The 27663-nt window shown below is 42.8% G+C and overlaps 3 protein-coding genes across 4 annotated transcripts; 1 reads left to right on the top strand and 2 right to left on the bottom strand.

Moving 5' to 3' along the window:
- The first annotated feature begins 439 nt into the window (after window positions 1-439).
- On the top strand, window positions 440-1986 carry LOC142959289 (uncharacterized). The gene is made up of 4 exons (XM_076100535.1): window positions 440-633; window positions 786-981; window positions 1726-1812; window positions 1930-1986. The coding sequence occupies exons 1-4, from the start codon at window positions 530-532 to the stop codon at window positions 1984-1986; spliced, it is 444 nt and encodes a 147-aa protein (XP_075956650.1). The 5' UTR covers window positions 440-529.
- Window positions 1987-15207: 13221 nt separating this feature from the next.
- Window positions 15208-17489, bottom strand: LOC142959273 (T-cell surface glycoprotein CD3 gamma chain). Of its 2 annotated transcripts, none has more exons than XM_076100517.1 (7): window positions 17430-17489; window positions 17051-17124; window positions 16891-16911; window positions 16627-16797; window positions 16342-16485; window positions 15768-15829; window positions 15208-15661 (listed from the first exon to the last, which is right to left on the bottom strand). In XM_076100517.1, exons 2-7 carry the CDS (start codon window positions 17097-17099, stop codon window positions 15614-15616), a joined length of 495 nt encoding a protein of 164 aa, XP_075956632.1. In that variant the 5' UTR covers window positions 17100-17124; window positions 17430-17489; the 3' UTR covers window positions 15208-15613. The 2 variants fall into 2 exon arrangements, with proteins under 2 accessions (XP_075956632.1, XP_075956633.1); XM_076100518.1 differs by having other exon boundaries at window positions 17051-17121; window positions 17430-17485.
- A 1436-nt stretch (window positions 17490-18925) lies between these two features.
- Window positions 18926-26070, bottom strand: tmem25 (transmembrane protein 25). The gene is made up of 9 exons (XM_076101057.1): window positions 24230-26070; window positions 23474-23591; window positions 22564-22911; window positions 22182-22472; window positions 21860-21991; window positions 21676-21709; window positions 20452-20561; window positions 19711-19794; window positions 18926-19616 (listed from the first exon to the last, which is right to left on the bottom strand). Exons 2-9 carry the CDS (start codon window positions 23550-23552, stop codon window positions 19543-19545), a joined length of 1152 nt encoding a protein of 383 aa, XP_075957172.1. The 5' UTR covers window positions 23553-23591; window positions 24230-26070; the 3' UTR covers window positions 18926-19542.
- Window positions 26071-27663: the final 1593 nt, after the last annotated feature.

Raw genomic sequence — 27663 nt, 5'->3', positions numbered from 1 at the left:
CGACTCGTCCTCCACCAGTCCAGCCCTTCGCCCTCTCTCTCAAGCTCGTCCCGTTCAGAGCAAGATGTCGGGCACCGTCTGAAAACTGAAAGCCTCGGCACGACTCCGGGGATGCAAAGGCCTGAGACCTCCAGAGGTCGGCTGGTCCGCACCCATATATATATAGATACATATATACATATCCAGAGAGACAGAGAGAAGATAGAGAGGGAGGAAGAGGAGAGGGAGAGGGCAGAAAGAGATGAGAGGAGTCTGAGAGAGAGGAAGGAGGAGAGGGAGAGGAGGAAGGCAGATCGAGATGTGGAGGAGGAGAGGGAGCACGTGATGAAGGAGAAGACGAGTAGAATGCTTCTCCTCCAAGAGGAGCTGAGGAGAGAAGAGGAGGAGGAGAGGAAGCTGAAGGAGGAGAGCGAGGAAAGACTGAGGTGGGCATGGAAAGTGAAACATACATTTACATTTACTGATAAAACATAAACAATGTCTTGAACCATGAATCCACAGGGCTGTGCGGCAGCGTCTCCTGTCTAAGATGAGAGAGGAGGAGGCCAAGCTGAATGAGGAGTCAGAGAGGACGCTGGAGGAGCTCAGAGAGTCCGCTCAGCAAAAGAGGAAGAGGCAGCAACACCAACTCAGGTCAGAAACAAAGAAAACAAATGTGCAGGAAACAACATGAGGCGGAATCTGCAATGCAGACTTTCCAAATCAATGGCAACAAATTCTCCCGCTTTATAGAACATGAATCTTGCAAATCAACTGATCTCAAATCAGTTGTGTCGTGTGCTCAGGGAGGAGAGCGAGGTCCTGCTGAAGGAGCTGCACATCGCTCTGGAGGAGGAGCGAGCGGCGGAGCGCGGCCGACTGGAGGCCCAGAAGAGGCAGGACTCTGAACGCCTGAAGGCGGAGTCAGAGGAGGAGCTTCAGGTGGAGAAGAGGAGACTCCAGGGAGAGAGGGAGGAGAAACTGAGCTCCCTGAAACACGAGGTGAAGCGGATCTTCTTGTGTCCTTCTCGCTTTACGATTTCAATATTATTTAGTCATTATCAATGTCAGTGTTTACATTTAGTCATTGCATGTGTAATGAGATTACATTTCTGCATAACTAATGAGAGATATCTCATTCGACACAAACAAAGCTAAACACACTCGCAGATGAACAAATAGCTGAACAGTCATCTGTTTGAAAATCTATATAAGTAAAGTTTAGTTGAAAATGTCACTTTTATTAAGCAATCTGGAGTACAAGAAAGAAAGAAGAGCTCTTGACGTACATGACGTTTGGCATATTAAGCTGGAAAACGTAGCCTGAAGCTAACTTTCTATTGTTCTATTGACTTGCCCTCCTGTCACCCTCTTCAGTGCAGTTCAGTTTTAGTTTATTTCCTGTCTGACTGCAAGAGCAAGAATTATCAGTTATGATGGTGCCATCAACCGTATTACCGACATATTTTGGGTTATAAATCCGCAGAAAATATGCTTTTAAAACCCATTATGGAAGTAAAATGTTTAAGAAAGGCATTAACAGGATCTAACTCAACATTCTCTAAACACTTCGGCTGTTAATGTGTTGTGTTCATGTAAACATCAGACATAACTGGAAACACCACAAGAACCAGACCCTTTGTGTTCTGTTTTGGGGGTACCTGGTGGCATTGGACCTGAGGGACTCGGATTAATGATCTGTCCATATGTCCGTCTCTGTGTTTGCTCTGCTTTGTCTGTATGAAGGTGAAAATCACAGAGAGGAGGAGGGAACCCATGAGTACACGGCCTGAACAGCAACTGGCAGGGTACCAGCGAGAGGTCAGAGGACGTGTACACACACACACACACACACACACACACACACACACACACACACACACACACAGATTCTGTACAGAATTACATCATCATGTGGATTTCTTTGTGTGTGTGTGTGTGTGTGTCCAGGTCTTACCCCGGGTGATCCAGCAGAGGGACCAGCTGACGGATGTTGGGACCAGGTGAGGATTGTGGTCTTAATTGGCTCACTGTTGATCAGAAAATTCACGAGTATGTGTTAAACCTCGTCCCAGGTTTAAACTTGCAACTTTACTGGGACTAGAGTTTGAGGGTAGTAAGGCTTTTGTTGATTAGCTCGTTTAGCCTTTAAGTTGCCATACACCTTCGCTGAGAGCCCTCAGCAGAACAAGTGCAGATGTCCCCTTCTTAGTCAAGCAGTCAGCCGAGATGTTTCTTGGAGGCTGACCACATAATCTGCTGGATGGTCCCAGAGTGGACGAGCTCCTTGACGCTGCTCATTTCGAGGCGGAGTCTCTTTTCAGTGACTGTTTTGGTGGACTTGACAGCATCAAGAAGAGAGTGATTGTCCGTTACACACACAATGGGCAAATTGTTCCGTGTGCAATCACCTGTGGTAAGTTCTGAGTAGAGTGTAGCCAAAAAGACTGCACTGTCAATGCCATCTGCAAGTGCCAAAGTCTCTCCTGCTAAGGTGCTTCGGACAACTCTCCTGATCCTCTTTGACTGCCAGCATATGGGTGAAAATCTTCCATTCTCTCCCATAAGCATGACCAGGTGTCTGCCTTGAGTGCCTCCGTCTGGAAGGTTTCCCATCGAGGAATCACTGAACACCACTAGTTTCAGCGAGCTGTCTTTTCCCAAGTGCTGAAACCTCAAGATCACCTCTTCTGATTTCAGTTTCCTGACAAGTTTGTTTGCAGAGTGCAGAGTCTGAACAGTAGCATGCTTTATACTTGATGCTAGGATGGATATGTCACACATTATTTCGCCAATCTTTCACTTTAACATGTCAGTCTCAGTGTCTGTTAGAGGAGCCTCTCGCTGTGTGGCTCTGTTGGGGTCCACAGGAATGGGTTGTACATTCTTTATGTAGATACTTTGTTGCACTTGTATCTCATCCTCTAAAGAGTGAACCTCCATTCCAATGTAGCTGAAGCTGTTGTGCTCTTCACGTCCAACTTGAAAAGCAACTTTCAAGTGAGGGATGACTGTTGTGGAAAATGTTTCTGAACCACCCCAGATGAAATCATCCACGTGACAAGCAAGGAGTCCCATCACATTGTAGGAGTCATCCAGCCAGTAGAACACTGCTGGATCAACTTGTGACACAGTAGCTCCCAAATGCTGTATGTGGGACCACAGTCACTCCAGTCTCTGAGGGTGGAGCGCTCACAGCCACAACAAGAGAACAATCGGGTTGGCTGGCTGTAGTGTCTCCATCACTTGCATCATCCATTTGTAGGAGCCAGTCAATTGTCTTTGTCACACTGTCCTGTACAGCAACAGGAACCACTGGGTCACATTGTCCACTTCCAGCAACTGAAGAGCAGCTTGACTCCAAGGCGTCGTCACCTTCCATCGGGAGAAAACTCACAGGGAGTAGGAGGTTTCTATGAACAACTTTTTCCCTTGATGTCACAGGATCTCTGATGCTGTACACATTGATTCCAGGCCTCACAGATGCCACTTCATAAACGGTGGACTCCCATTTGTCTGCAATTTTCCTCTTGCCTCTCTCGCCGCGATTTGCAAGCAAGACTCTGTCGCCAACAGTGAGGGGTGACCCTTTTTCTTTGCGGTTGTAGTTCTTCGCCTGACGAGCCTGTTCTGTCCGACTGTTCAGCCGGGCAATGCGTGCAGCTTCAGACAGGTCATGTTTCAAGCGAGAGACAAACTCATGGTGGTCAACAACAGCACCATTAGGGAGGGCATGCTGGAACACAACATCAACAGGCAGACGCGGAATCCTCCCAAACATGAGAAAGAAAGGTTCAGTGTCACTGTCTCGTGTTCAGTGCAGTTGTAGCAAAACGTCAGCATCTGAAGCATTTGTGGCCACCTAGCTTTGGACTGGGGCGGTAGAGCCCTTATCATGTTCCCAAGAGTCCTGTTGTATCGCTCGACAACTCCATTCCCCATAGGATGGTACGGGGTGGTATGTGATTTTTGAATGCCAGCCATCTCCAGGAGCTCCTTAATGAGATGACTCTCAAAATTGGCTCCCTGATCCGAATGGATACGTTTAGAGAAACCATATATGCAGAAAAAGTCATTCCAGAGACGGCGGGCAACCTGCTTTTAATGTTTTAATGCCGTCACGGTCTTTAACTCTGCCTTCCAGACCTCTGTTCTCTCGCTATTAAACTCAAAATGTTCTAAATAAATGAGACATCATATTTTTGGTTTAATATTGAATGACTTTTCCTAATTTAATGGGGACAACTGGGTAAACACAAACTCAACATGTTGATATGTAAAGTTATATGTAAAGCCATTAAAACACCCAAAAAATATCTCTTTCCAATTTTAGGTCAATCAGTGAGATTTTATGGTGATCTGCATATTTCTCCATAGTCCCGTAACAGGGATTCTGGATGTATACGGGTTTGGGTGTCAGGGGGGGGGGGTTGTTTTATTTAAAGGGCTATTTAGGTAGTCAACAAAAAACTAAGTACCTGACACATAAACTTTGGTAGCAATTTTAATTACAATAATGTTCTGCAGGTTCAAATTGCTGGGGTCAAAAATGACCTTTAAAAACAGTCGAACCAGGTGGGGTAATTTCTTACCCCAGAGGACAACAAGTGTATGGCAGTCGGGAGGACAACACAAGGGTTAACTCTGCCTTCCAGACCTCTGTTCACTCGCTATTAAGCTCCTCCGACCAAGAGCAGCCTGATCCAGCTGGGCCTGGACTACAACAACCAGATCAGAGTCTATCATTACTGAGGACGCGACGCACGGTTCAGTCCTTTCGCACTGTGACTGGAGCTGAGGACTTTGGAGCGTTAACGGCCGGGGCGGCGAGTCAGCCGTTTGTAAAAAATGGAGCCAATACACTTTTATTTTACATGAATTACTTCTTCATGTTCCACAGATGTTGACAGTCATTAGCAGTGAGCCATTGGTTAGTGTACACTTTGTGTGCAGGTAGAGAAAACATGTATTTTGTGCATATACTGTATGTGTGTGTAAATAAATGCTGTATTTTTCTATGAAATATTTGAATAAATATAATTTGACATACTAATGCATTGTAGCTCCCAACTGCTGCATAGTGTCTTTCACTCTGTTGTACCAATACAGAGAAGCATCTGCTAGGCCATAAACACACTTTTTTAACTTCCATAGAATTCCTTTGCTCTGAGCTTCTTGGAGAGGACGGATATAGACATTTCGGGTTAACTCTTCGCCTTGTAAAAAGGCTGCTTTAATGTCCATAGAGTTTAGCTGCCATAATCATTTTTAGAGATATGTAGGTGAGTCTTTAGGGAGCTCCTGAGTGTTCATTTCTTCAAAGCCTCTTGCAACTAATCTCGCTTTAGGTACAACACCATCAGGTGTCTCCTTGAGTGTGCAAACCCACCTCGTAGAGATGCATTTCTGGCCTTCATCTTTCACCTCTTCAAACACATCATTATTTTTCCAGTTGCTGAGTTCACTGTGTTTGGCAGACATGAAGGCATCATCCTTCACAATAAGTATGTCTTCGTGAGGATGGCTAGCACCTAACTCGACATGCTCAGATGGGACCACTTGAAGATTGTGTACTCGTCCTAAGTCAACAGAACCGGTAGTGCCAGAAATTTCCTCAGGCTCAATGTACTCCAAATTATACCAGTATTTGTATGTCCCAGTGGCTTTTCCTGCCCTGCTGAGGATTTTTCCAGTGTGTGCTTGGCCACTCTCACTATCTGTGTATGTAACTACCTGTCCAGTTTTCAGACTAATGCTGCGTTCACACCAAACGCGGCGCGATTTATTCGCGCGAGTAGATTACATACAAAGTCTATGTACAGACGCGATGAGACTGGCGCGGCGCGAATTTGCGATGGCGCGGCGCGATGGACGCGAATTTGCGGCGCGATGGACGCGAAGTCGCGTCCATCGCGTGAGTTGAAATTTTTCAACTTCTGCGAAATATTCGCGTTACGCCCCGGCGCGATAGCCTATCAGCGTTGAGTTGCTTCCCCTGTCATCACTGACTTCCTGCCGTTGTTGAATCAGGAAATAAATACTGTAGCCGTCTGTGTTCACCCAGAGCTCTACGATACCTCATATCAATAGAGACCGGACCAAACTATGTGTATAAATGTGTGTGTGTAAAACATATGGTACAAACAATGAATAGACGCTGCCGTATTTACGTCTACATTACACTCTTTGTGTCCCCCATTTTCAGTAACTCACGTTGTGTTAGTCCACTCGTGTAATGATCAAGCCATTTTTCTCTGCACAGTTCTAGTGCAAGCTGTGTCAATGACAGCTGATCCTAGAGACTCCACCATGAATATCTCTGTGTCAGACAACGATTCTTTTGACAACAAAGTAATGTTGCATTCTTCTACATCTGTCACTTTTTCATCCTCTGTTAATTTTGCATGTTCGTTTTTGTGAGGACAATCTTTTGCCCAGTGATATGTGCTTTGGCAGACTGCACATCTTGATCTTCTCCCATATCTGTCCAGTGGATTCGTCCCTTGAACAGCCTTATGGATCTGTGGGCTTGACCTGACATTACTTTCACGCTTGCCGGTGTTACGTCCCTACTGGTTTCTGGACCTACTGGTTTCCCTTCCGTGCATGTGTTGTGTTCGCTTAACAGCTGCAGCGGTTTTCTGCCTCTGTCGCCTGATTCGTCACACATTCGAATCAGAATCGCTGCGTCTTTCTGTTTCATCGCTGCATCTTTCTGTTTGATCGCTGCGTCTTTCTGTTCGATCGCTGCTTCTTTCTGTTCGATCGCTGCTTCTTTCTGTTCGATCGCTGCTTCTTTCTGTTCGATCGCTGCTTCTTTCTGTTCGATCTCTGCTTCTTTCTGTTTGATCGCTGCGTCTTTCTGTTCGATCGCTGCTTCTTTCTGTTCGATCGCTGCTTCTTTCTGTTCGATCTCTGCTTCTTTCTGTTCGATCGCTGCTTCTTTCTGTTCGATCGCTGCTTCTTTCTGTTCGATCTCTGCTTCTTTCTGTTCGATCGCTGCTTCTTTCTGTTCTGTTCTGTTTTTTTAAATGAGATGAATTCCTCATTTAAATTGGCGTGTTTCTGCTCTAACATCTCTTTCTCCTCCTTTAACCGTTTGATCTTATTCCGGAGTGGAGTTATTTTGTCTAAGTGCGTCTGTGCAGCCTCAAGGCTCAGTTGAGGTACAGTTATTTCTGCACTCCGGCCGTTATGTTTGGTGACTTTATCTGAAGGCATTTTTACGGTTAGTTCAAAATATGAGAGTTCACCACGACAGACAAGTGTAGCCTGCTACCTATCTATTTTTTGACAGTTCAAAATAAACCACAGTTGATTTTACGATCAGACATGTAAAAGAGCAGCAGCTTTATCCTCTAAAACAGATGTTTGTACTGCTGCTCATCTGGTGGATCCACGGAACCTCTTGGTCGGGCTTTAAACACATAGGTTCAATGCCAAAAGCTGTTGCGCAAAACACATCCGTGCTGTATAGATATGCAAATACAATGCATAATCTAAACTACGATCTAATGTTTTGTGATCTGGTGTCTCATGATACAATATAACATCTTGAAGTATATATCCACGCTGTGCAGTAGCCTATAACGTGGTAAGTGAGACATTTAAGGTACATAAGGCTTCTTTATGATGACATAAGATAAGACTTCATATTGTAGGTTATGACCTGGTTTTGAGTTGTATGTTATCAATGTGGGACCTCCTCGTCTAATTGAATTCACTGAAACTGAAAATTAAATCAAAAAGTTAAAGGAAATTAGCTTGTCAGAGATACAAGGTGGTAAAAAGGACATTTAAAAAAAATACCAGTTTTATTTTTAAAAGATGTGACAGTAACCCAGTGAGCTGTCTGGTTACCGGTTTGAACCACTTGGGGGCAGAGCTGCACTTTGATGTGCACCACCTCTGTGATTCTAGTGTGAAGCGTGAGAGAAAGATCACAGAGGCTGGTATTGAGTCCTCGATTTATATGGCTGACATGTTTTTTAAGCTGGGAGTGAAATCTTACAGTAAATGTGTGTGACGTTAAACGTATATATGTTAATGAGCTATGTCATAAAATGATGAATGGAAAAAAAAAACGGTAAGTAAAATGAACAATCAGCATTTGGCACCACTTTCAAATCAGGCAGCCTAACTGTTTAAATAGACGTATTATATTAATAATTATATATTATATAGACATATTGCATATTATTCAACAATGAACTTCTGTATGTGTGTACAGATATGTAGAACTGCGTATACAACTCATACAAATGCAGTTTTAATTTAACACTACAAGGAGCCAGAATGAAAACCGATCATAAGGTATTAAAGTTCTGATTAATTACGCAGAATATTTGATAGTTGTAAATGTGTGTTATGCACATGTACAACCATCAAATATTAACAATTTGTCCTCAAAGGAGAGAGAGAGCAAGTCTAGGCTTATACATATATCTGATGGTGAGTTTTACTACAACAAATCAGCATGAACATTCGTATTTATCACTATAATATGATGTAATCAGTACTAGTATCTCATTCAAATGATTTTGTTTTAGCTGCTGTAGTTTATATCGTTTATTGAATCAGGCAAGTTCCATTGAGAGCTCATTTTCAAGTGAGACCTGAGCACATAGAAGGCACTGGAAGACTGCAATATACACGTAAAAACATGCAAGAACAAGAAATACAATCACAAATAAATAATAGAAATATAAGTGCAGCTTCTTTTTTGGAGGTTTTCTGATCAATCAATCAAATTCTATTTCACCAGGAATGAGGAGTATTTATATCCACAGTACTCATTCAGTGTGACTCCATTTTGAGATTTACCCACCGTAAATTAATGTTCAACAAAATACTTCCTGTGAGTGTGTGTGGGGGGGGGGGCAGAAAGAGAAAGAGAGAGAGAGAGAGAGAGGAAGATCCACCAAGTCTTCTTCGTTGACGTTGTTTGTCTCTTTGAAGAGGCAGCTTTAAGTGTTTCATTTTGTTTTATGGTGGACACATTCACAGATCTGATCTTTAGAGGAGAAAGCTCTGGAAACACGGAACAAGAAACAGAAGTCATCTTCTGAAACTAAACAGCATGGGTGTCCGGGCCGCGCTCGCCTTCCTCCTTCTGTTCATAGCTGCTGCCAAGGCTGCTGATGGTGAATATCAGTTAATTGTTTTGTTGTATTTCATTTTACGTCTTATTTTAAAGTCATAAAGTTTGAATATATTAGTCTGGATTTAGAACAAGTGACCAAAGATATGACATTTAAGAGCAACTTCTCCAATTTCCTGTATTTCCTTGCTGCGCCTTAACTGCTCTAACGTGTAAAAGTATTTTTCTGTATGTTTCACTCACTGTACTGTGTACTCCTTTCAGTCTGATGTTTTGAATTACTTGTATCTGTCTTGCTACTTAGTTATTTGTATAACTAGTTGTATTTGTGTGCTTTATTGTGGGCTCTTATTTGAGACAATTCAATCTAAATGTATTTAAGACGTGTAAGGCCTGATGTTACACACAAAAACTCTTTACACAAGACGAGCCTCAGCTCTCTGATCATTCTCCTTTCTCCCTAAAAGTATTGAGGAAGAAGAGTCGTGATGAAAATGACTAAAGCAAGTACACTGAATATCTGTCCGTGTTTTAAGGAGGAGTAACATTCTGGAAGGAAAATTTCACAATGACCTGTCCTGAAGAAGGCACTTGGTACCAGAAAGAAAAATTTGTAAATAATGAATCAGCAACGTATGAAACACCATATAATGGCAAAACCAAAGGCATATACCACTGCAAATACAAGGATGATGAAGAAAACGAAATAACATATTATTTCTACGTGAAAGGAAGTGGTGAGTAAAAAAAAAATCCTCCATGTTAGTTGTCCTCACTGAGCTTTCATTCAGTTCAACTGCTGATCTTTGTCCTCTAGTGTGTGCAAACTGTTTTGAGCTGGACGCGGTGGTGTTTGCGGTGGCCATTGTTGTGGACGTGGTGGGGACAGCGTGTGTGATGGTGATTATCTACAGGTGCACCAAGAAGAAAAGCTCAGCCGGACCCACTCAGGCCCCCAAAGGTACATACTGAAGCACTTACCGCACCTCTTGTCGTTAACACATGTTGATTATTCAGTGAGAACCATCTGCAGTTCAGAAATAGGATTGTACGTCTACCTGAGCAGCTGACGCAGCTCTTTTGCGAATCATATTTCAGTTATTTTCAACAGTGGTGCAAAGTACTTTTACTCAAGTACTATAAGAGTATTTTCTTTTCATGATACTTTTTACTTCTCCGTACATGTTTGAGGAAAATATAACAAATTAAGATCATTAATAAATAAACATTTTGTATTATTATTATAATGAATCTGCCCAGAACATAAAGTCATTAAAATGAGCTCCATGTTCACCAGCTGCAACAAATGAATGCATCACGAAGTATAATCCAGTAATATGATTATTATTATTATTATGATTATTCTGAAATGGGCCATTCTGCACAATGAGTACTTTTACTTGTGGTACTTTAAGTTTGTTTTGATGCTAATACTTTTTTGCTTTTACAAAAGTATTGCATTCAAGGGTTTTACTTGTAACCAAGTACTTTTACACAGTGGTATTACTACTTGTACTAAAGTAAAAGATCTGAATACTTCAAACACTGATTTTTAAGTATGTGTTAAACTTTCTGGGTGTGAACTAACTTTACTTTACGAGTAAAGAACCGCATACACAACCTACCATTAAAAAACATTCCTTTTTGAGAATGTAAGTGGAAATATCACACATATTTCTGTTATTATCTTCTAGCACCTGCTCGCTCAGGAGGCGAGCCTTCACACTATGAAGTAAGTATATGCGCTGCATTTTCAGATGCCTTCACCTTTTGCATTTGTTGCATTCAAGAATAGATTGTCTTCTCCAGGGTGACCTAAAAATGAGTGCAGCGGTAACCTAACCTAACATTTTCTCATCTTACTCACAGCGAAAGAAGCACATTTCCCCAAAACGTCAAACTTTTCGCTTAACTAAAACAGAATAATTAAGTTTCCTGAGTGAATATAACGTGCATTATTGAAAATCTATTTTAAGGTATTACTGTGGTTGACCTAACACTGTTTACTTTGTGTTCTGGCAGCCACTGAACCTTCAGACTCGCGCCCAGGAGCCTTACTCCACCATCAACAAGATGGGATAGAGACAAGGCACCGGACTGCACCGGGTCACTGGTTTAAAAGCTGCACAGACGAAGGCAGATATTCACAAAAGACAAACATGAACATCATTCATGCTCCCAGCATGCTAACTCAGGCTTTTTCTTTCTTGGATTTAAAGTGTCGGTTGACCCATTTTCTCACTTACCCTCCGTATTACGTGGGTTTCATTTGTCCAGGCATGTCACCGTGGTACAACAGAGCTGGATGGCATTTAGTTTGTGGTGCTCACGGTATTTAAAAATGATTTTGTAAAACTACTTAGGGACTACTTTCTTCCACAGAAATGGTCAGTAATTGCCAACCTGAGGATATTTCTGCAGTTAGGTGGTCCATGGAAAGATTATGCTTATCTTATTTTTAAAAATTGTGATTTGATAATATAACATATATCCACACATTTGTGTTCAAATAGACTCTCAAAGAGGATTACAAATGGGTGTGATGCTAATCTTCAATGTATTTATTGTCACAATAATCTATCAACTCAGCTGTTCCTCTGACCTGAGGCCGTTTTGTTACCTTGACTCTAAGTGCAGTGTCTTGTAACTGACAGTGCATGATTAAAATGTTCAAGTATGAATGCAAACTTGACTGACTAACAGAAGGAAAAGACTCCACGCCTAAGCATCCACTGTGTTTTCTTTGCAATTAAATACTTTTGAACAATTCCATAAAGCCATCACACCGATCGGTATCACACGAGCCCGTCTCACAGGGCTGAGCGGGATACGTCAGACACAAAAGGTTTGGCAACTACTGATGTATAGAATATTTTAAATGTAATATTTCAATAATGTGAGCAGCACAAACAAATTCCATTGACGTCTACTGTATTGGTGTGGATGCAGAAATGTCAGAGGAAAATAAAACCAAAACAATCCGAGTGGCTAAACACCATTAGAGGTGAGAGAGAAAACAATATACATAATGTACATACAATGTTCTGTTTTTTTACGGTGCCATAGTGGTGTTGATTAAATGATTTTAGCAGTGAGGTCACAGTTAGTGTTGTTGTTGGTGTTTCTATTATTCTGCCTCCTCATGTATGTAAATGTCAAGAACAACCTGAAATTTGGCCTCAGCTAAAAAACGTATAATTGAATTTCCAAATTTTCAACAATGTCACCAATAACGTAGCATCACCAGCTTCGTAAAGTTATAATTAACGGACAGGTGTACCTACTAAAGTGGCCATTGAGTGTTTATATATGTGTAGTGTAGTGTACTAACCCTTTAATATAAAACATTGGCAGAGTCTAATTCATAATAGTGTCATAAATAAAAATCATACTGTCATTTAAAATAAAGAGATACAAATATGCCTGTTTTACATATATGCATAATAAGTTTTTCAGACATTCTGCTCATCAAATCGCTTCGTGTGTTTTCTTTTGCTTTTTTTCATTCTGATCTAATCTTCTGCATTAATCTCATTGTTACTGCAATGGACACGCATGTTACTAATAAAAGAACCACAACAAACACTGTTCTCATTTTCTTCTCTGCTCAATGGTCGGAAACAATACCGAGATGCTTCCACAGATATAAATGAATGTATATGATTCACGAAGAGGCCCCAAAGCCGCAGTTCATATCCGTAGCTCACCCACATGCACACAATCTCATTATGTCTTTTATCGCCAGCGTCTCTCTCGTGTGAGAGACATGCTGCCTTTGGAAACATCTGACATATCTCTGAAAACATGTCTCAATACATAGAGATGAAATAAATGGAAAATGTGTCATCATGTTTTGGCCTTCTGTTTGCACAACTGTTTTTTTTCCCAGCAGTGACTGGGCACAGCTGTACGGATGGAAATGAAAGTGGGGAAACACGACGTAATGTTTCTCCTTCATGCACACTACTAATGATTGATAAGTCTATTACTCTGCATGCAGCTCCGAGGTGTAGTGTTTAGTGGAAACACTCCCACACTTACTGCTCAGCTATCTTCAGCTAACATCAGCTGTATGTTTGTGTGAGACAGAGACAATGAGGTAGAGGGGGGGGGTCAAACCGTTCCTGCACACAGACCTACATCTGCTCGACGAGTGTATGTGGTTGTGTACATGAGCCTGTGTGTGTGTGTGTGTGTGTGTGTGTGTGTGTGTGTGTGTGTGTGTGTGTGTGTGTGTGTGTGTGTGTGTGGGTTGATCAGAGTTGTGTTTCGGAGCCGAGCTGTCTTAGCTTCGTTGCTTGATGAACTGCAGTTTGTAGCTTTGTCACAGCAGCGTTAAGAAGTCAGAAGACTCCAAGTAGTGATCAAAGAAGGCGGGGGGGGTTCTCTCCTCCTCCTCTTCTTTGTTACTATTTTAACCTTCTTTTTTTCTTTATCTTCCTCTCTGCTCTGATCTTTACCCTTATGTCATTTTTTCTATCTCTTGGTGTGTCGATACTTTATCCTGTTCTGGTGCCTGAAACACTCTCACCCTTACGAGATGGTAAGGAAGCACAGCATCAATAAGCACGTGGTGGAGGAAGTATTCAGTAAATGTGCAAATACAACAAAGTGCAAATACTCCATTATAAGTAAGATATACGGTGTCACTGAGAGCTGCACATTTAGAAAACACATGCAGATAGACAAAACATCAATTTGACACTTAATTAAAAAAGTGACACTTGCAAAAGCACAAACATACAAAAACATGCACAAAAATCACAATACACATGATGCACATGGCTGGGACATGCAGCGCTCGTCACGCTGAGTCGGTGAAGATGTTTCTTGAGCTCTCAGGGTAAACTGTAAAGATCCCTGAATTAAAGCTTCTGCTTACAATAAATTAAGTGTATTATCATCAAAATGTACTTTAACTTATAATCCTTTTTTTAATTTGGCTTCACCTGTGCTGTGGTTACTGGTGGTAAGAGACAGTGCATACGATTCTACCGGTAACTTAATGATATGGCTGCCACTGAAAATGAAACAACTGTATCTAGAGGTAAAAATACATTGAATGGCTTTTTGCTGAAAAAGTAGCAGTCATTAACGGTATCAGACACTGGGTTAAACTTCATGGAAATCTGGATTATTTATTTTTATTTATTTATTTTTCAGTTACAATGCACACTAATCAACAGTTGCACTGTAAGTGAGCCAGAGTTAGCCAGAGAGGCTAATTTCCATCTGCTGTCCCCGGCCAGATGTTTCAAGGCAGCCTAAAATAACAAAATCTCAAATTGAAACGGAATTAAAATTCATAGAGAAACAGACAGCAACATATAGACAAAACCAATACACAGCAAAAGAAAAGTATACGACATTAAAGCAGAGCAGACACAACAGGTTTCAGCATGCGTCACGCAGAACAGACCCACCTACAGGACAAGCACATATATAACACTGAAGCACATAACATACACATCAAAAAAATGAAAAATAGCAACACTGAACAAGACAAATGCACATACAGGCGAAACAAGCAGGCAGGACAGACAGCACATCAATGCTTGCACACCTGATTGGCAACAAGCCATTCCTTGAAGTTATGCTTGAATGTTTTGTACGTGTTTTGTGTGCGTATGTGTGGTGGCACAGCATTAAACGAGTGAGCTGCCTTCACAGAGAATGTAGATTTACTAAACGAGCTTGACCTATGTGGAATGACACAATCATTATAACTTTAAAGTATAAATTAAAGTGCTCATTATGCAGAAACAAATACCCCTGTGACAGATTTATTAGATTTATACTTGATTAGATTAATATGAATGCACCAATGCGTAAGCAGCCGTTTACTGTGTTAGCTGGTTGAGGTGAAGCTTTCTTTTTATAAGCGGTCACAAACCAAACATGCCATTAGGTCAGTCTTAAACAGAGCGTTGTGGTTTTTTAAAATATATTTTTCAAGTATAATCTTAATCTAAAAAGTTACTACTCATTGTTGTCAAGTTAATGTAGTATTACAAAGCACAATACTTCTCTCTGAAATGCATGGGGGTAGAAGTAGCAAGTTCAAGTACAGCACCTGAGTAAATGTACTTTACTTTCCAACACTGGATACAACATGACAAAACAGCACATTTTGTGTTCCTCAATTATTCATTTTTATTTTGCATCACGATAATTTCAGTTTCGTTAAAATAAAAAGTTAATTTCTACGTCATGATACGTGGCGGCTGTTGTAGCGCTCCTCGCAGGATAGGAAGAGAAAAACATAGATAATGAATGAAAATACCACACTGGCCGGTTAAAATGCTACCAAAGTAAGAACTGATAAATACAGCAACAGGTTAACAAGTCACTCATTACGTGACGAGTGAGAGGGATATCTTACAGGCATAGTGAAAGGAAATGACAACAGCTAAAATGCTATCATACCATGCATATATTAGGGATGAGTGTCACCCATTCCACCCTGCTGCAGAGGTTTGAGGTGAAAGGATAATGTGGCGAGTATGTTTTCAGCTGCGGGGGGGGGGTCAGGGTCTATTTTCTCAGCACATCGTACGTGTCTCTCTGACCTTTCTTCAGAGGCTGAGGGAGGAGAGGTGGGGTAAAGAAAGGGAAGAGAAAAAGTTACATTTCAATTGTATTAATGTGATAATATCATATGCCAATTGAAATTCACATTTCAGCTCACCTGGTAGGTATCATTGGGGCCTCTGCTCCCTTCATTTGGAGTGCGACGCGGTCTGTCAGAGCCTGAGGAGAGATTTATTGATATTATAGATAGGTATGTAGGTAGAGTTGTAGGGAGGAAGGGAGGTAGGTAAGTTGGTAGGGAGGGAGGGAAGTAGGGAGGTAGGTAGGTTGTGTTGTAGGGAGGTAGGTGGGATGGTAGGGTGGTGGGTGGGGACATAGGGTTGTAGTTAAGTTGATAGGGAGGGAGGGAGGGAAGTAAGTATTTAGGTATGGAGGTAGGGAGGGAGGTATGTAAATAAGTAGGTAGGGAGGGAGGAAGGTAGATAGGGAGGTAGGTAGGTAGGGAAGTAGGGAGGTAGATAGGTAAGGACGGTGGAAGGTATAGGGAGGGAGGAAGGGATATAGGTAGGGAGGGAGGGAGGGAGTTAGGGAGGCATGTAGGTAGGTAGGGAGGGAGGGAGGGAGTTAGGGAGGCATGTAGGTAGGTAGGGAGGGAGGTATGTAGGTAGATAGGTAGGTAGGTAGGTAGGAAATGAGGTAGGTAAGTAAGGAAGTAGGGAGGGAGGTATTACTTTTCTTGGGAGATGTGACTGGACCGATCCGATTCAGAGAAGCAATGAGATAGACGGCCACTCCGATCACAATGGTAGCCACCACGTCTCCTACAACCATTCCTGTTATTGAAGCCGTGTCCAGCTCGACGCAGTTATCACAGGCTGGACACAAACACACAGAGTATACCAAGTATGATTACTGTTAAAAAAAATGACTGTACTTAAAACACTGTGGATGCAAATAATACAAGAATAAAAGTACACATAAAACACAAAAACATGCAGTCTTGCTGCAGAACTTACTTCGAAACTTCACAAAGATTTTTGCTCCATGTATGTCATTATGCACACACGTGTACTCCCCTGTGTTCTCATCTTTGTATTCCAGCGATTCAACATTTGTATCCTTTTTTACGAGATAACCATTGCGACAACCCAGCTTAATCCCATTAAGGACGTTGGTCACTGTAATATCTTTGCAAGAAAAAGACAGATTTTAACATAATTAGTTCAAGCATGTAGTCGTTATTATGCAACTAAATGTGACTAATGAAGCAGTCCTCTTACCTGCATCACAGCTGACGGGTGCTGTGGGAGACATTTGGAAAGAATCATAAAATAAACATTGACTTTAATGAAACTGCCAAACAATTTGCTGCTATTAAAATGATTAAAGGGCACTTTTGTTACTTGAACCCCAACTGGTGTAAGATGTTTGAAGGCCTACCTGTCAGCGTCCAAAGCAGCAGCAAACAGGCGGCCAAAACTGATTTCATCGCGTGTTTACTCCTCGGAGTTCTGCTGTTGACGGAGGGAGATATTTGAGATCATCGCGAGTACGAGGAGGCACGCAACAGAAAACAGGAAGGGCGCCATTTTCTGCTCACTTGTCAACCATTTTATTTTATTATAACAGATAACCGATGACGAGAGACGAAATACAGGGTGTTATTTTATGAAAATCATTTTGGCTCATTTGTAAAACAAACTGACTTTGGGATCGTTTATTTTACTTAAGCTTGTATTATTTCTCCTCCATCAAAGCTGGTGAACAACACAATGTGAGTGAGATGAAAATACAGCATATTTGAAATAAAAGTACTGACCTCAAAATACAGAGCTGCCGTGTCCCTGCAGCCAAAGCACCCAGTCTCCGTCTGTTGAAGTGTCACAGTCTGTGTGTGTGTGTGTGTGTGTGTGTGTGTGCGTGCGTGCAGGTGTGTGTGTGTGTGTGTGAGGGAAGTGAGTGTGATTGGTGTATTTTCCGTTTAAGGCTTTGTTGGTTTCTACGTCTGGAGGACTGTGTCTCTCTGTGACTTCCAATAAATGACACTGGTGGAATAAACAGTTAATTTACTTTCTTACGTACAACAATGACTTTTATTTCCATTTCACAGCGCTTTATTTGGGAAATATTGAACTTCTTGCTCCACCACATTAAAAGCAGCTATCTCTAAAGCACCATTTTACATACAAAAATATTAAGAGGTTTTATCATACGATGCATTGCGAGACTAAACTACTTAAACACTATGAAAAGATGGTTAAAACTAACTCAAAACTGCAACAATAAAGTGCTCCTTAGTATATAATACAATTATCTAACAGTATAATACATTAAAGTAGAGTGCTTTTTCTTCTTTCATAATATTTATGGACTTTTACTCAAGTAGTGCAGGACTTTTACTCGTGACGGAGTATTTTATAGCTACTTTTAGTCAAGTAAAGGATCTGAATATTCCTTCCATTGATAATGTCAGAATATACTATAATATTTAGTACACTGGCAGCGGGGAAGCTGCAGATAATTGTTGATTCATTCTCTGTTCCCTGACCAGGACTTTATATCAAAATATAAATGTATCACGGTTTAATTTTACACGTGTGTCATGAGACATTTTGTCAAATCTGCTTGCAAATTTTCCAAAAGACACGCGCAGCAATCTGTGAAGGAAAATCTTCGTATTGACTGTGGAAATAAAGTCACATATGAGCCACATATGAGCTGATACGACTGATCCATGTGTTCACACCGACTGCTACGTGCTCCTTGGTTGCTTTTGGAGACGTGTGGAGCTGCTCCATCTGGAATAAAACAAAAGACACAAACACAGCCATGTGTGTGTGCAGATTAATATTTAAACTTTGTGTGTGTTGTGAATGTTTGCCAGACTGCATTCCCTGTTCAGCACAGAAGAAGCAGCAGAGAGAAAAGGAGGGAGAGAGAGAGAGAGAGAGAGAGAGAGAGAGAGAGAGAGAGAGAGAGAGAGAGAGAGAGAGAGAGAGAGAGAGAGAGAGGAGCAAAGAGATGTTCCCACAACACAAATCCGCTTCCTGTCTGAAGAAAAGCCACAACAACCTGTGACCTAGAGCTCACACCTGGCTGACACACACAGACACACACAGTCAAACATAAAGACATGCATTATTCATCTCCTGCACCTGCTATTGTTATCAAATTCAACAATACTTTCAACAATACACTCATCTTTCAAAAACACCCTCATGACTGATTGTCCTCCATGTTTTCCGGCTTAAAAAGCATGTAAGAGCGCCCCCTGGTGAGCGCCAACAAAAACCACAGCAGGCCCCAACATTTAGTTCATACAATTTCAATATTGTCTTTATTAGACGTCCTCTTTTATACACATATACATATGCATACAAATACACAGTACGTGACTTGTTACATGTCCATATACGAGGACACACTCCATAAATATGTAACCATCCTATTTGGATATTACGCGTCAAAAATGTAAAATCTCACGTACAGGAACACTTATCTTGGACTTTCCGGTGGTAGCATAGAACAATGAACGCATTCCGATAACGCGACAGGGAGGAAGACATCATGAGCGTGTGGTTACAGGAGGGAATCATGTCCAAACATACAGAACATGAGCATATTTATGTAGAGTTCATACTTTGCATTGTTGAGACAACACATCAGGGGTGTGCAGACCAGAGATCTTGATTCAGAGAGACAAAAACATCGACACTTTTGATTTTGTGAACAACAAATTCAAGTTTGTGTGTTGATAATCTGACAGAGGAAGGTTTGTTTCCGGTTCCTCGTCATGCTGGTCCAGCTTGAAGGTGACTGATGATTGGTTGAGTGGCTGACTGGCAGTTGTCGGTTATCTCTCGGTACAGCCGCGCGGTTGGAAGTAGTTTTGCATGCATTACGTGTGAGTTTGTGCGTAACTTTGAGGTCAGTCAGAGCCAGACCTCCTCACTGCTTGTGCTGTTCACCTTGTAGATGTAGCCTACCATCGGATATCTGGCAAAACCTGGGGAGCATTCAGAGGGAGCACAAAGGATAACACACTCACTGCTGTTCCCACACCGAATGTAAAGTCAAACAATGGAGGGTATTTGCCTGACCTCTGGCGGCGTAGGCTACAGACAGATCTTCCTCCTCCTCTTCCTTCTTCTCGCCCACACTGTTCTGCTGGGCGGCCTCTCGGGCTGCGGGAAGGACGGAGGACAAAAAGAGATGCGTGGATGAGTTTGAAGGGATGGTTTTGGGGAAAATGTACAGCAGGATAGAGAGATTGATACAAATCTAACATACGAGAGTGGTATCGATCTTCTCATCTAAGTTTTGGCAAGAAAGCAAAAGTGTTTTTCCCAAAATGTTGAACTATTTAATAGTGACAGCAAGTTAGTACGGGCGTCTCCTTCCTCACATCAATGTACTCATTACATTGTCATTTTATTTAAAGAACTTAATTGCCATGCGGCGTGGTCCCAATGCACTTAACAATTAAAAGAAGAAGGCGTAGAACAAAGCACACGGCAGGTACATCAAATAATAACCGTTACAAACATCAGTATCCAGCAACACCTGTCATTTCCCGCTCGTTACATGCATACGGTCTTTTCAAAATAAACTTCCGTCTTCACAGGTTCACTAATTGTACTTATGGCTTGAAAACTTGCAGTATTTGCATATTTGTAAATTGTTGATTGCCACATACAGTTCATATCTATATATTGTATATATACTACATATGCAGATACTAAACTTTCTCTTAGCATGTACTGTACTTAGCCCATGTCTGGCCTCCACTACAGCTCCAACCATCTGTGTGTGAGGTGAGGGTGTTTTTCTTAAACTCGTACCTTTTCTCAAAGTGTTGAGGTCGTTGAGCTGCATGTTGGACGGCAGAGACATGTTCTCTCGGGGGATGTAGGTCTTACCAGCTTTCTCTGTCTTCAGATTGGCTGAGTCACTGTTTGGGGAACAGGGAGGAGAGATATCCAACTTGGATTAGACGTGCTATTGGTCTGCAGGATGGACATCAAATATTCATTAGAGCACAAAAACGCTTTCATCAGTGTTTTCCCTCCAATCCGATGATGGTGCTGAGATGAAAATGATTAGATGAGAGGCGGTGATAAGTGTGTGATACAGAATCTGCGGTTGTAGAGATTGTAAAGGAGTTTGGGGATGTCCACAAGCCGGAAAACCCTTAATTGACAATTATCAACATTAAATAAGTTTTAATTCTCTACATGAGACAGGTGGATGTGTGTGTGTAATGCTAAGTCCTTGTTAGCATATTAGCATCTACATTAAAGTCTGAAGAACACCGTTTGCCTGTTCACGGTGTGAGAAATGCTTGTGAGATTCTGATTCGCAATGATTGAATATGTGACGTTTTAAAGGAATAGTTCAACATTTTGAGAAACTTGTTGAAATTTGCTTCCTTCTGAATGTTAATACGAAGTTAAGCAGCTTGTTAGCTAAACTTAGCACAAAGACTGGAAACAGGGGAGAGGGGGGGGGGGCTAGGCGGGCTCGGTTCATAGGTAACAAAATTCAGCAGTTTCCAGTATTTATGCTAAGCTAAGCTAACAGCCCACTGGCTTTAGCTTCGTATTTGATTTACAGACAAGGAGAGTGGTGTTGAACTCACAGCAAGAAAGCTAATAATTGGATTTTACCCAAAATTTAATATAGATTTCTTTCTTTCAATGCGCCTCCAAGGACAGTGTTAATAGGAAAATGAATATATTACTTTCTTAAAAGTGAATTTTTCTCTGAACGAAATCAATGCATTTCACCCATTAGTCAATCCTAAAACTTAAGAGGTTCTGACCTCCATTTATTGAATTTATTTCTGCTAAGGAAGAAAAGCAACATATGGGAGACCACACATCTGGTAACAAGACAATTACAGCTGTCTTATAATTGAAACTTAACCCCAAATATCACCACTTGGTGGTCAAAAGGAGACACCGTCTACCATAAATCAGTCTACTACGTTACTCGCTCTACTTTCTGGTTCTATTAAGGTGGTTCACACAAATATCCACTGACTGACGTCTGATTATTGTATTCACCTTTTCTTGGTCATCAGAATCTCCACTGGCTCATCTGCAACACAATACAAGGAGATGCTGAGTAAGTGTTATACGCTGCAATGCACAACGCTACAGTCATTGATCTTCCAGCCGAGCTGCTCACTACACACACACACACACACACACACACACACACACACACACACACACACACACGTCTCACCAAAGGACTTGCTCTTGTTTTTTTGCATGAGGCAGAGAACAATCAGACTGAGGATGAGGAGGGCCATGAAGGCCATGGCTCCCCCGGTCACTATTCCCAGAATGGGCACCTCCACACGAGACTGCAGGAACTCTGGAGAGCGAGGCAGAGAGAGAGAGTTAAAGGAATAGTTTGACTGTTGTGAATTGTGCTTATTAGCTTTTTTTATGGAGCGTTAGATGAGAGGAATGATACCGCTCTCAGGTGTGATGAGGCAACAGCTATGACGTAGCTATGACTAAGACCTTCTCGGTTTCCCTTTTGCCTTTTTGCCATCACTGACCTGCCAGTGTGAGGTTGCTCTGCACCGTTCCCACACTGTTGCTGACGTTCAGCGAGATGTTCCCTGATAGATTCCCCAGCGTGATCTTCAGCGTGTGATTGGTCAACCAGGGGTAGCGTCTCGAGTCCAGGATGAGGAAGTCGGAGGTGTTGGCCACCAGCTGGCCGGACTGGTCCACGAAGGTGATGGTGGCGGGCGGGTTGGACCGCACCAAGGCGAAGAGGACCAAGGAGAGGCCAGGGTCTGAGGATTCGCTGTAGTGGGCGTTCAGCCTCAGGACCTCTGGCTGAACTGGGAGACGGAGGAGAGGAAGAACTTTATTCACTGGATCAACAGAAAACAGCTTATGATCCAGAAACATTTGGCACACACACACACTCACACTGGACATTGAGCGTGACCGTGGCATTGTGGCTCTCTCCTGTCCTGGGGTTGGATGCGACGCACACCAGCTCCCGGTCCCACTTCCTGGCCCGCAGAGAGAAGGTGCTGTTGTGATGGGTCCGCGACCTCGGGACCTCAAAATCTTCCCGCGGCGACGTCATCACCAGCCGGCCCCGGTTCGGCGGGGGGTCTCTCTGCTGCTCCCCGTTCAGGTACCACGTCAGCAAGGGAGGGGCGCGGGGATCCCAGCCGTTTGATTGGCAGTTGAAGCCGTGTGTCATGTTCTCCTGCAGTGTCACAGCAGCTCGGTGCCGTCCGTCAATTTTGGCGGCGGGCCCGATTGCACCTGTGAGAGAAAGATTGATGTTGATGTGGATATACAAAAAAAAAGACTGTGTGGGCAAAACATGACAAATAAACTCAACTTGTAGTTAGCCTGAACGAAAATGTATCCCTGCATATGAATGACTTTATATGTGTGGTGTTACTCCACGCAAATATTACAACTTAAAGGAATAGTTTGCCATTTTTTTGAATAATGCATATTCCTTTTGTTACAGAGATTTATAAGAGAGGATTGATACAACTCTCCTATCTGGCTGTTAAATATGAAGCTACAGCCAGCAGCCGGTTAGCTTAGCTTAGCTTAGCTTAGCCCAGAGACTGGCTGCCTAAATTAACTAAATCCTCATACCAGCACCTCTAGAGCTCACTAACTTACACCTTAAAACCACAAGGTAAAAACATGCTGGGCTATTTAACTGTTCCCACCTTTATCACCTGTTATTAACGCCGTTGTCATAAACATAGGTGCAGAGCACTAATCGTGAGGTCATCTTTGGTTGAATTCCATGAATGCAAGAAAAGGTCAAACAGGTCATGTACGTTACAGTTGCAGAGCGCCTCACCTGTCCAGGACAAGGCCAGTGTGTGAAGGAACACGACAGCAGAGCCCGATGCCCACCTCCTCAGGCACACCCACTCCATACTGGCCCGACTGAGCACCGCGCACACACACACATCTACCTGTTTGGAGGAGAAATTAATCAGAGACGGACATCTTTGTCTGAGGATAAAGGTTTTTGGTTTGTGATTCTTGATGGTTGAGATTGAGATGCAGGCCTGCAGAGAGGCAGACAGAGCTACTGAAAAGGAACTTTCAATTCCATGCAATACTGACAAAAACCCAGCATGCAAGGACACCGACATGCCTCTCACATGTCAATAATTCACCACTTGGCTAGCTTTGACTCACCCCATCACTACAATACAAAACATTCAAAGGCCTGCTTGGATCGACAGTGATTGTGTGTACGCACGTACAGTGAGTACAGGGTACGGGGGGGGGGGGGGGGGGGGACAAGTGATGCCTGGTGTTTGCTTGCAATCTGGGTCATGTGATATGTGCGAGCACTCCGGATGAAAGCAGGAACAGGGCCATGAAGGAAACACTCACAATCCCACACATATGTAGACGATGAAGAGACATTCCTGCACACACGTTAGAGGATGTTAAACAGGGCTGAAGATGATGGGATTGCACTGACAATCAAAGGCTGCATGCAGGCATTTCAATGCCGAGGTAAACACGGAAAAGAAAGCCCTCTTCATTACACACACACACACACACACACACACACACACAAACACAGACACAATATTACCTCAGCCCTTTCTGCAGATGCTGTTGTGATTCAGCCTGCTGGAGCTCCATGGCAGCGGAGGTGGAGGAAGTGAAGGATGGCGGTAACAGCGGAGAGATGAGAGGCAGCCCTCCCTGACTCAGTTGCTTTCCCATCTGTGTACACTCACACACTTACACACACACACACACACACACGGCTCTTTGCAGGGTACAGCAGCTCCAGTAGCAGCGTTTACTAGCTGGCAGGGGCTGCTGGCTGACGCAGGCAGTAAGGAGGAGAGAGCAGAAAGGGAGGAGGGGGTGAGTGAGGAAGAGGAGCAGGCAGCCGAGGAGATGGAGAGAAAGAGGGAGAGAGTGAAGACAGAGAGGAAAAGGGAAAGGAGCAGAGGATGCAGAAGAGAGAGAGAGAGAGAGAGAGAGAGAGAGAGAGAGAGAGAGAGAGGAGAGAGTGGGCACAGAGTCGTGAGGATAGAGAAAAAATAAAAAAGAGCCGATGTGGGAGACGAGGCTGGAAGACGAGAGAAGGAGCTCTGTGCAAAAACATCAATCGTTAACAATCTACTATGTGGAACTGAATTGTGGTGGATGGAGGAGAGTAAACTGTCAGTTCATGGGGGATAATTCTCTTCCTGTCATTCATCCTTCCTGTTAATCAAGCATGTACAAGTAACTGACACACAGACGCTCTTCATGGCTCACTGAGACTGAGCTCAATTACTTCAGACTGGAAAAGCCTCTGCAGTGCAGCTGCACAGACCGGAGCAGCAGCATGCAGAGCACTGCAGCCCAAAGGCAGACAAAGGAAACAAGCCTATAGAACAGGTATGTCCTGTGCTAATGACAGCATTTATGCTTGAATTACTCTTCAGGAAATACGGCCATTTTTAGTCTTTTATCCCCTTCTCTCTTCTCCTAAACCAAAACAAAACAACCAAAAAGCAATGCATCTAGTAATAACTTTATATCCTTTTACCGACAAGCATCAGTGGAACAGAGGGTTAGGCTTCATGACTGATGAAACAAGCTGAATATTTAAGACATTTGCATCACTATAATGTAAACAGATACAGATAACGTATTGCTGACAGGACTGGTCGGTGCCGGACATAAACGGGTAACTCCTGCTGCATTCAACAAAGGAACCCGTTCACCTTTCACCCCGAAAACATAACAAAAATCATTTGTATCTTGAAAGATTTAGAGCTACCGTCAGCTCTCCAAAAGATGAAGTGGAGCTCGGGCTGTGAAATAAAAACATTCATCATGACATTGAAACTAGAGCAAGATGATAAAGAGATAAGCTTATTGAAAATATGTTATCAGCCGATAAGCAACAGGAAGTTACAGCACACAAAGGCCGAAGTAGGCTTGTGGTAATTCAGAAAGTGTCTATTACATTGTTTGTCCACTACAGAGCACTGATAAGTGGATTTTTTAACTGTAAAATGTCCCACTCACTTCACATTAACATGTCTCTGGGATCCCAATCGAGACTGTTTATATTATGTTGTATAGAAATCATTTTTGGTTAATTGATTGGTCAATTGGCAAAGAAATGAATCAGGAACCGTGTTTTGTCATTCTTCAAGAAAAAAAAAAAAAAAGGCAAACATTTCCTGCATTTCTCCATCTTATGAGAGAGTAAACTTAGTGTCTTTGGGTATTTGACTGCTGGACAAAACAAGCTATTTGAAGACATCTCCGAGAAATGAATCATTAATAAAAATAGCTGTGAAATTAGACATCACGTTAATTGCAATAATCTTAACATGAAATAGATCAACGGCGGCCTGGAACGTGGTGAAAAGTAAAATGTGAAAATGTAAAATCAAAGTGATAAGAAAGAAAACCGTGTTGTAGTCTAACACATGACGTTGTCTTTTATGATTCCGGTAACGTTGTGTTCAAACTGCACTATCAGCGCTTACAAAGCTCCGTCACGACTCTGAAAGGCCTGCAGCAGGCGACACAAAGACACACAAGTCATGACCTTTTTAAATTAGTTCTTTATTTATATATATTTATTTATTCATCGCAGTTTGGTTGATATTCTTTTTAATCATTGTTGTTGCACTTTAGTATTTTTGTACTCAACAGAAATGAACATAAAAAAAACAAAAAAGACAAAAATGAACCAATAGAAAAACAAAATGAACCTAAGAAACAGGAGCAGAGCTGGCTGAACAGGGGGGGGGGGGGGGGGGGGGTCGGTCTGATCAGGCAGAAGATGTGTGTGAAGCTTCACCTCTCCATCACCTGCAGTGCTTTCCACTCACACGCAGTCCCTTCCTGTGGGCCCCTGCTCCTTACCTCCCAAACACAGATCTGAAGCGTCACGATATCAGACAAGCCGGAGCCTCCGGTCTTAATTTTAGAGTTTCTATCCCGCCGCGGGACAAGAGACACGCAGTGTCTTCCATTTCAGCCGTTTCCTCTGCCAATAACTTGCCCGAGTGCTCCATTGTTTTCTCTTTCAGATCTCACTTCTTCTGGCTTGGTGTAAACAACGAAGGAAATCAGATCTGACCTGAAAGAGGAGCGAATGAGAGCTGGAGGCAGGACGGAACGGGGACACAAGCTCCTTCTGCCCAAAGAGACACGGACTCCGCTTTGGGGAAAAGAAAAACAGAAAATGCAAAAATAATCTCGTGAATCCATCCTACTTCAGTGTTAACACTCATTGTTTTAGAGGCTGTGATTTACCACTAAAGCTACTTCCAACTGCTTTGAATGGGAGCAAGTGTTGGCGAAACAGGAAGCGACACGGTGCGAATGAAGAGCGCACGAAAAGTCAACCGCTGCAGCCAGGTGTCGTGAAGTCTGTCCAGTACGGATACATACAAAGTGGAGCTTTATTCTTCGCACCACAGTCTCTTGCTGGCCCTATATGGACCCAGTGGGTCCTGTATATGGGAGGATAAATAGAGGGTCCAACAAAGAAAACCAAATTTTAAAAGGGCGGTTCTGTCTTCTGCTGTGGTCCGATGTGTGCTGTAGCCTCCATCCGACTGCGCTCAGGGCACAGGCCTTGGTAGATATGTTTAAAGGTCCGCCCTCGTATTCCTCTGCTGCGGATAAAGTCCAACTGGAGCTGTTCCCTCCTGTGGTCGCCTCCTGAAATGTTTCCCTTTGACGGCTTGGGAGGCGTGTCCAGGTGAATCCAACTACAGGACGCAGGGATCGCCGCCTCCGATCTTCCCTTTCAGGTTTGTGAAGGTGGGGGGGTAATCGTAGTTGTAGTTTCCTCCTTGGTTAGCGTGGGAGGAGGGGCCGTGTCCGCAGAGCGTCGTCCGATCAGAAGCCGATGTAGTAAAAGGTGGCGGGAGGATCACAGCAGAAAGGCGGGGCAGCGAGAGAGAGAGAAGTGGGTTTGTCCGTTTCCACACATGGGATGTTTAGAATGATATGTCAGCTATATTACAAGTTATTCCCTCAGTTTGTTGGTTTTTTTGT

Source organism: Anarhichas minor, unplaced genomic scaffold (assembly GCF_050575085.1).
Source record: "Anarhichas minor isolate MPS153535 unplaced genomic scaffold, ASM5057508v1 ptg000026l, whole genome shotgun sequence".
NCBI lineage: Eukaryota > Metazoa > Chordata > Actinopteri > Perciformes > Anarhichadidae > Anarhichas > Anarhichas minor.
Note: the sequence above shows the minus strand (reverse complement) of the source record. Positions and strands in the feature narration are given on the sequence as shown.